At 32.0% G+C, this 10214-nt stretch overlaps 2 protein-coding genes across 8 annotated transcripts in view; one reads left to right on the forward strand and one right to left on the reverse strand.

Annotated features, from left to right (window-relative positions):
* The window catches only part of LOC148610330 (uncharacterized), a 42754-nt gene extending 42456 nt beyond the window's left edge, over positions 1–298 (reverse strand). For all 4 annotated transcript variants that reach the window (XR_015914795.1, XR_015914796.1, XM_088542785.1 and 1 more), the window contains exon 1: positions 239–298. The gene's annotated coding sequence lies outside the window, so the exon portion shown is untranslated. The remainder of the gene's footprint in view (positions 1–238) is intronic.
* LOC148610331 (N-acetylglucosamine-6-sulfatase-like) lies at positions 127–10019 on the forward strand (the record flags this gene model as incomplete). 4 transcript variants are annotated; one of them, XM_088542808.1, is given in 8 exon segments in its annotated part: positions 127–221; positions 1860–1919; positions 3425–3628; positions 4653–4718; positions 5150–5248; positions 7980–8150; positions 9275–9357; positions 9901–10019. In XM_088542808.1, coding segments are annotated over 7 exon segments (796 nt in total), but the record flags the coding sequence as incomplete, so codon positions are not given.
* Between the last annotated feature and the right edge of the window lie 195 nt (positions 10020–10214).

The raw sequence follows: 10214 nt of genomic DNA on the forward strand, positions 1-10214 counted from the left end.
AGTATGACTAAAGCTACAAATATTACGTAAATGATGCACATGTACATGTACTGTAAGTACATCAATAGTCATCATGCATGTACATGACATGCATCACAATCAGTGGGACGAGAAAAAAAGAAAACATAACCCACAAAACATTCTAAGTTTTTGACTCTTGTAACTGTGAAGGGAATTAAAAACAATGGATAGAATTAGAGGCAATACATCAAAATCAACAAGTGAGTAAAATGTGCACCTGATCGTCACTTTTGCAGGAAAATCCACCAAAATATAGAATCACATGATCAGGAATGGGAGACAACTCATCACGTCACGTGATTATCATGTGACCGGTTTAGTAAACCTTGGCAGGAAAAGGGAGTAAATTCAAACACCAGCCCCAAGCAACATGTTTAGTGCCTTTTGCATATTCATTTCTGTTTATTTATACATTTCAATAACTGCTGCACAGAAACCTAATATAATTTTTATTTTGACAGATGATCAAGACGTGTTTTTGGGAGGACAGGTATTTCATAGATCAAAACTATTGAACCACTAGATATTCTTTAGTTTATGCATTAAAACTTAAGTGTTTTTAATAGTGAAAAACAATAATATAATTGTACTACGAAAAAGAACATGAACACTGGAATGAAGTACATTGTGATATGTTATTCAGCTTTCACATTGGCCATTAGTCATACATGTACACAATCTTGATTTTTAAACCATATTTTTTAAATTCAGCTGGAATTTTGATACTAGTAATGGTTTCATTCAGTGAAGATGTACCATCCAAACTAATTCTAAATTTCTGCTAACCTGGCAACCCCCCAATTTTATATTAGGACAACCTCACATGTCAATCTTCAAATTCAAATTAGGAGGGTGGCTGCCAGGGTAAGCATAAATTCATGCTACAGATGAAGACTTTTTGCAAACAACATTATTCTGTCACTACACAGTGACCACAATCTGTATAAAGTTCATATAAGTTGATAATAGAAATCAGTGAAAATGTAAGGAAGTTTGCAGCTGCCTGATCATACAAATATCAAGCGAAGAACTTTGAATGATCAGTTTTCATTTTTACTTTCAGTTTACTTTACATGTATGTTGCTGGATTATACATGTATATAGGTAACTTTTGCACTGTATTTGTGTATACTGTTGTTTTTTTGGCCAGCTGCAGCGTACTCAGTGGTGTGAAGGTTTCCTCTGACCTCATAGTTAATTGAAGACCCATGGTTGGCCTAAAGCTGACATTTTTCATTTCGGTGGGATTGTTGTCTCTTTGTCTTATTCACCATATCCATTTTTTTATTGAAACTGGTTTTACAGAGTTAAATCACGAGAACTTTTCATCAATATCTGAAATAGGGTAGATCAGCCATTTAATAATGTAAAATAGCGAAAGAAACTATTAAAACTAGTTATTATTTCAATTTGGAATTATTTTGGATTTAAGAAAATAAGTTAAAGAAAAAAATAAACTTACCCAGGACTACTAAAGTGGTTAGTCATCATGACTAAGGGGACTAGTAGTTTTTCTTACTTTTTGTAATGCAACAATTTAAATGTTTTGCCATGTAAGTAAGATGACTAGTTTCCATAATTCTTTTTATTCATTTTCAAAATTCTAAAATGATTCCATTTTCAAAGAATATCTTAACAAATACACAACTAGAAAACTAGAACTAAGTTTTCAATTGACATGGACATAAACTCTTAACAAGTATTAAGGACTAATGAATTCAATTATCAGTCCATAATGGTTGCATGTGGTTTCAGAGTGCACATGATATGGCATTCTAATACTTCTGTAGACAAAAACCTTGTTAATGATATAAATGATTAATGTTTTTTTTCTGTAGGAACCAATGGTTAAGACCAACAAATTGATTGGAGGAAATGGAATGATATTTGACTCTATGGTAAACAAATAAATTTCATAAATTTAAGTTATTGAACGGATGTTATACCCATGATAGAAGTTGCATACATGTGCATACTTATTGATTGTTACATGTATGTTTATGGTTATGACTTATATATGTTTTTGTAATCTTGTATTTTTCATTTATATAAACGATATGTACATGTGCACATGTACATGCATTCTACTTGGACCCCTATGAAATGTGAAGAATCCCTTTATTGCAATGTGGGGTATATAGTAATAGAGGTGTCCATCAGTCCTTCCGTAGGGACTTCCTTAGAACTGTTAGGCTGGAGTGAGCGAGCCATCTCTTATCATTTACTCCTCCTACATCATTGAACTAGGAATCAAATGAATCTTTTACAGAATCTGCATTACATGCCTCCATTATGTATCTTATATTAAAGATTTTGAACTGAATCAATTTGGGGGACTAACACAGAGTTTGCAAAAACTTTTTATCTGCTGTTGGACATAGGACTGACAGAGGCAAATGTTTTATCATTCCCACTGAAAATTTGCTGGTCCCATGTAATCAGACTTCACAAAATCTTTATAACTGCTATCAGTCATGGGATCCGCTCAAGAGGTTAAAATGCTGGTCCTACCCAAATTTTACCTGTCAGGACCGGCAGGACCAGCGATTTTTGCGAACTTTGCTCACATAATAAAACATGGACTTTGTCATTTATGAACATGGGGACATGGGGGACCTATTTCTTATCCATTACTCCTCCTACAAAACTAAACGGAATTGAATGAAATTTTCACTGAATCTATGTATATATTAGATATATGGAGGTCAAAAGGTGCATGTTATCAAATGGTGGAGTGGGGTTATGCAGTTTGTGGGCATTACTCGCAGTTTTTCTAGATTTTATGGGAACATATGGTATATTGCTTAAGTGTGGTCTTTTATTTTTAAGGATTTCTGTACATTAATATCCTACTTTCTGTGCCAAATCTGTAATTTCTATATTTACCGTATATGTTTTGCATGATAATTATGGTAACATAACTTATTGTAATAATCAAATAACATATTGTGTATATATAATTTTTAGCACGTACATGTAATTCAATTTGATATAACTCTGCATTTTGTTAAAATATGTGTGAAAATGGGTAAGACATGTTATCGTTATAGTAATAGAAATTTAAGTTATACACTTTCATCAGCATGAATTATAATTTCTCCCCTCTACACAGTGGAGAAAAATGGCTCTATTTTTACTCCACTGTTTCTCAGCTGAATCTAATCTAGGGTTAAATTTTTTCAATTAACTTTTTTTTCAATTCTCTTTTTTGTTCATAATTGAAATCTTTTTTAACTCACAAAACTGTGTATGTTTGCTAAAGAAAAAAGCTGAAGACATATTTGCAAATGTGTTGAATGGAGACACTGTGACTCAATCTACTTTAACTCCGCCTTCACTTTATAGAGTGGAAAAATGAAAATTCAAACAGACAGAAGTGTACTTGTATTTCTTTAATTCTTAGTATGTAGCATCACCACTCTGCTGTCCCAGTAGATCAAGTATTCTGACAGGTAAATATGTCAGTTCTCACCGAGCCTATAACAACTCTATTGATGGAGGATGTAGTAGTTCAGAATGGCAGAAAATACAGGAACCAGAAGCATTCCCTGTTTACTTGAAGAAACAACAGTATACAACTTTCTTTGCTGGAAAATATCTTAATCAGGTTGGTAAAGTGTTGTAGCAAATTATTGTTGTATTGTATATTTTTGTTGACTAGCGTTCGAATATTGGCATAAATATGATCATAACTGCCAATACAATACAAAATACAAAAGTGCGCCAATACAGAATATAGCTGTCCAATATGGATTAAGCAGTCCAATACGGGACATAGCCGTCCCGTACTGCTTTTACCCGTCCAATACATCATATTGGACTGGTTAAAATCCATATTGGTCTTAACTATGTGTAATAGACTAGCTAGTCAATAAAGGTATTATTGCGTAAGGTTTACCATTTTGGCGTAGTTAATGGTCCTCGGCTAAAAATATTTGACTTCAGCTATGCCTCAGTCCAATATGGCTAGCCTTGGACCAATAACTAAGCCAATATGGAAAACCTTACACAATAATACTATAGTAAAGTGGGTAATTTAATTGGCACCAAAATTGTTTTTTTTTCAAAACTTTTGTTTTAAATTTTTCCAGGTCTTTATTTTTTTTTCAGATAAAATAAAAAAGGAATAAGTTACTATATGTGTCTAGATTATGCTACTTATCTGCTGTTAGATACATCAGTTAATACAATACAAATACTTTATAGTAAATTAATTAAGATGCCTTAAGTTGAGCATCAAGACTGTTCATTACACCTGATGCAGATCCATGAGGGAAAACATTTGATATTTATCCTTTTCTTTGACAGAGCTATCATTTGATGTATGGATAAAAAACGTAGATCTTTGATTTCTGATCTAATAATTGCATTTTTGATCATTTTAATGCTTTTTGTAGAAAATCTTGTGCAACTACAAACGGTTGCTACGTGTAGTCATTTTCATTCAAAACTCCAAAGATGGTCTTGTGACGTCATAATCATCCCCAATGTTGTAACGGATATTTCGAATATCTTGTCATGTATTAGTGACAAAACAATATACATGTATGTCATTAAGATCAAAGGAAAGAAAATACAAATTACTGATAAAATGATTAGCGTAATTCCTAAAACTTTTATATTTTTTCTAGTATGGATCCAGAAAGGTTGGCGGTGTTAAACATGTTCCACCGGGATGGGACTGGTGGAATGGTCTGGTAAGTTCTTTGTCAAATTATGTTATGTTTCGGGCTACAAAAAATAATTCTTTGATATTCATACCTGGTACCTCTTTAAAATGCATAAAAGGTAAACTTTGGTTTGGGAAAAAACCTCTTTGAAAGTTTGTTTAATTGTTAACTAGCATTTTTACTAATAGGAAAAGGAATAGATATGGTCAAACAAAACAAATGCACCTTTATAAAAATAGAAAATACTTACAGAGATCAACAAAAATCCTTCAACAAGTTTAAACACACCTTTATGTAAAAGTAAGCTCTGAAAGAGTGATGTGTTCAGTTTTATTTTCTACTGTCTTGATCAAAGGGAAATAACTAATTATTTTCAATCTTCATCATATGAACCTGGTAATGTAATTTTGTGATAATGCAAATGATTTATGCTCTGAAGCTAATTTTCTGCATTTAAGGTTGGAAATTCTAAATATTATAACTACAAGCTGTCAGTAAATGGGACAAGGGAATCTCACGGCAGTGATCCTGGGAAAGATTACTTCACAGATTTGATAGTAAGATCATTAACATATACCGTAAAATTTAGCTGGACAAAAATTGAATTAAGTTGTTTAATTATGATTCTGATATATCACTGTTTAAATGATGATTGAAATGGAAATATTTTTTTTTTAAATGAATACTGAAGTAAAGCCATGGTGAACATGTCCACCAGAAAATCACAATAGAATTAAGTTAATGATGATCTTATACAAGAAAGTATTGTCTAGCCTTTGTCACTGCAGTTGTAGTCACATTGAACCAAACAGGCAAGCTCTTATCATTTCCGTGCAGAATGTTAACAAAACATTCACAAAAGCAACACTCCAAAACAACTCAGTAATTGAGAACAAAATGAGTACAAAACTATTTAAGAAATAAATCACAGAAACACCATTATATCATTGTTTTACCCCAAGAGATGGTGAGATGTCAAATAACAACAGAAATGGCCAGTCTGTGGTAAAACAATGATAAAATGGAATTTTTTCATATTTTTAAATAGATGCAGCCCATGTGTTGCATGAAATGTTGGTCCTGTGTTAACCACTTTTTCACTATGGCTTTGGTCTAAAGAGCTTTGAAGTATGTTATATTAGAATTTGAATTAGGACAGGGGAAGTACAATTTAATAAAACAATGAGGTGTACTTAAAATGTTGTAGACATTGAAAATTAGATGATTTGTTTTTTTTTCTTATTTTTTAAATTTTTCTTCAACAGTTTACATTCCAGCAGCCTTAAATCTATGATGAATGACAGATTTATTCTTTGAAGCATATGGTTGCCATGTTTTTACTTTCCTGTAATCTGGTCTTGTCATGAAAACTATTGGAAATTTTCTGGTTTTTATTGGAATGTAAAATAATTCTAAATACTATATTTCCATTTTTCTTTCCAGTTTGTGGGAATAAGGCATTGTAAGGATATTTTTTTCATGTACTAGCACAACTTGCTTACCCTTCCAGAGCACCTGGTGTCGCTGTTGAGTTCATAATGCTAGTGCTTATGTTTTTTTATGTGACAACTTTTTTTCTTGATCTTCAGTTTCTATAATTGTTAGCTAATTTATTCAGATTGCTATATTTTGTAGTATGTTTATCATCTTTTCTTGTTTTTTTCCTTCAGGCCATGTACTTGCATTTTGACATATTTGAATTAGCCCACAGTGTTTTAGGATTTCTCAAAAATTGAGGTTTCCTCAGGAAAAATCCATATAAAATCAACTTTCCCACTGTCAATGACTGCTTTCCTAACAAAACAAATCCTTACAGCAAATGAAGTTTTCAACTTGCCACAGGAAAGTGTAACTAAGTACCTAACTTTCCCTGACCCAAATTTCACTTGCCATGGGTAACGAGAAATAGGAATCCTTGATCACTGTCCCATTGTTGACACTTCAGTATTTTTTTCTGATATTATGTAGAAAAAACAATCTTACAAAAATCCAATGCATTCAGATCAAAATTTATGTTATTGTATCATCTGTTCAAAGATTATTAAGTTCTTATAAAAAAGAAAAAAATGTTTGATAGTGAGCACCACGAAGCAATGTGAGCTCTACAGTTTTTACATGTACTACATGTATGTTAATTTTCCTTTAGTTTCTTCAATATACCAATAAAAAAAGTCATGGTACTGTATTATCCAAATTGAAGCATAGCTTTTTTAAGATAGGAAAGCTAATCATTTTATTTTTTAAATTTACAGCTGTCACTTACCTTGGATCTGTTTTGAACAAAAAAAATTGTTAAATTTTTGGAAAAAAAACCTTTTTTTTAATCATTCATTGAAAAATGCCTATGTCCTTGACTATTTTAATGAATCTCGCTCATACAGTACAAGTATGGTAAAGCTCATGGTGCTCGCTGGTGTGAGCAATGCCTACTCCATATTAACCAAGCTACAATTGTATTTTTATAATGTAAATTATCTCCAATAGTTAAAGCAAAATGTCATACATGATTTCACTGCTATTGTCACAGTTTTGTTGTTTTACAGATCAGAATAGCATCATGAATGGGTTTATCTGATATTTTTTGTTGGTTCGTTTTTCACAGTAATGTTGAAATACATTTAAAAGTTAATTTAACAACTTTTTCAATATTCTGAAATTATGGAGATTTTCAGATTTTCAGATTTTGGACAGGAAAGTTTAACCTGATATTTCACCATCCAGTAAAGAATTCTTGTTCTAAAGACAAACGAGTATATACATGCCACTCAACCACCTATATACTAAAATATTTTAGTAGGAATGTTAACTCAAATTGCTAGTAGATGTTGGTCTATATTGCATGTACACAAGAGTTTTTAAGAGGGAGGTGGGCAGCTTCCTCCCAAAATATGGGTATATAGTTTTGTTTTCCATGAAATCAGTATTATTCATTGACATTCTCATGCAACTACAATAACAGAAAAAACAGTTACATGAACATGGAAAGACATTAAAAATTGAGTTATTCCCCTTTGTGTGTTTGTGTAAAATTTGAAAGTACAATATATATGCTGCATATCAAAATAGCTTTAATTCTTTGAATATGCAGTTTTTCCTGATTTCTGACTATCTTCTGACTAAGAGAATTACTGGTGGTGATCCATATTTTATATTTTTTCTTACATTAAAGCATAAATATTATGTCAGAAAGCCAGTTGAAAGCATTTTTTGTTCATGTTACATGAATAAATTTTGTGCATTTATTCCTATCAACTTCTTATAGTAAATTTTGTTATTTTTGTTTTATAGAATAGAAGAGCAACAGATTTTCTGGACCAGCAATCAGCTAATGGCAGACCTTTCTTTATGATGTTGTCTACACCTGCAGCACATGCTCCATTTACTCCTGCTCCAAAATACAAAAATAACTTTCCTGACAAACAGGCACCAAGAACTCCTAGCTTCAATATTCATGGCAAGGTATGGGTTGCTGTGAAGGACCAGACAGGACAGACTATCATAGACCCTTAACTCCTACAATGTAGCTTAATTAGCAATAGCAAGGCAAACAATATGAAAGTTGAGAATATGGGAAAAAAATGCTATGTTATTATTTTGAGTGTTTCATCAATACCAAGAATCTGTATATAATGTGAATAAGTATGGTGTAGATGTCAAATAGTCAACAAGGCCATCAGGATGAAAATGTCAGCTCAAGACCACCCATTGGTCTTCAATGAACAACGAGAGAACCCTCATATTACGGGGCAGGCTGAAGCTGGCCCCAGAACATCATTTTACACAGGTACAGTGAAAAAGTTGCCCTATCTCCTCAAGTAACATAAAAATAAAGTTAAGGTGAAAACAAAGCAATACATACAGAGGCCTGAAATTCCCAACTTCGGAAAGGCACAAAAAATGTGCAGGGGTAGAGTACTTTGGCCTATTCATAACCCTCCCACTGTAAAATCTTGCCACTGTGAAAAAAAAATCATTTCGGAAAGGTCTGAGTGCCATGTTACAATGGAATTAAAGTAACTGAATATAAATTACACAAATGTACAAATTAAGGACTACTAGCAGTTAACTGACATACCAGCCGCAGACCTGTTTTAAAATACAAAAAGTTCCCATCGTATGGAAAATCCATCCTAATTCTTCCCATGCAGGGATGAGAATCATGGTACGTCATAAGTCATACAATAAGGACACGACCCACATGACTCATGTCATGCAAATTTGAAGTGTACATGAACATGTTTCTTGATCCACATTACTGAGTAAATTGTTCATGTTTTTATCAAACTTATTTCTTTTTTTATGTGCATGTGAAAGCATGTATTCAATACTTTTTTGTAATCTCTTCAGTCATGATTGAAATCGAAGAAATACTGTTTTATGTTGAAATGGTCTTTGATTGTAATTAGAAGACAGAAAAGAGAATCCATTAATAAATTCTCCATTTCTTTTAATGAATTAATACTAGTTGGATTGAAAACATAGTACTACATACAATGTATATATAATAAATAAACAAAGTCAAAACTCATACAGCAGAACATCATAATTTTCCACAAGAGTCTGTAACTGTGATGTATTTTTAGAACAAGCACTGGCTAATAGAGCAGACCCTAACACCTATGCCAAATGACACCATCACAAATATAGATAACATATTTAGAAACAGGTATGTATCATAATATCATAAAAATACTTATCTTATAACCCAACTTATTCCCATAATTTGATAAAATATTTTGGTTGCAGTGTGCTATATTCAAACATCCCTTTTGTACAGAACTTTTTGATAGGAATTGTTTCCTTTCTCATTAAATTTTGGTCAACTAAAGTATGAACATAATTTGGAAAGATTAGTTTATTTCAAGGGGACAAATACAAAAATACTTCAGATATATTTGTTTCTTTTTATCATGTTTTTTTTTTTAATTTATTTAGAAAAATACAATCTTAAAACATGCACAATGTACAATGCAAAATTGATGGGCAATGACCATGATGAAAGTTTGTCATTTGAGTAACATTTGAACAGGCTTTCTTACTCCTACAATATAAGAGATTTGAATGCTAAAATTATTCCTCTTTACTCCTCTATACTCCTATACTATAGGAGTTCCCATAGAATTTTACAGGGTCAGAAAACAACTTGCTATCAAACCTCCATCATTGCTTGAGTAGAACCTTTTCTTTAGTCGGATATTTTACATTTCAGGTGGCGGACCCTACTGTCTGTTGATGACATGGTTGAAAATGTAGTCAATATACTTACACAGAAGAACATGATCAGTAATACATATATATTCTTTTCATCTGATAATGGCTATCATTTAGGTAAGTTCCTGTAAACTCTGCTGTGACAGCTTTAGTGCAATTAGAAATTGCCTGCTAAGCACATGTCCATTATGGAATTCCCATTGAATTAGAAAGAAGATATTTGTACTCAGTATATATATACATTCAAAAGAACATTTGACAAATAAAAATGTATTTGAATCTTAAGTTTTGATTTTAATACTTAGTATCTTC

The sequence above is a fragment of the Perna viridis genome, chromosome 8 (genome assembly GCF_037379345.1).
Source record: "Perna viridis isolate PV_CMFRI_1.1 ecotype Kerala chromosome 8, ASM3737934v1, whole genome shotgun sequence".
NCBI lineage: Eukaryota > Metazoa > Mollusca > Bivalvia > Mytilida > Mytilidae > Perna > Perna viridis.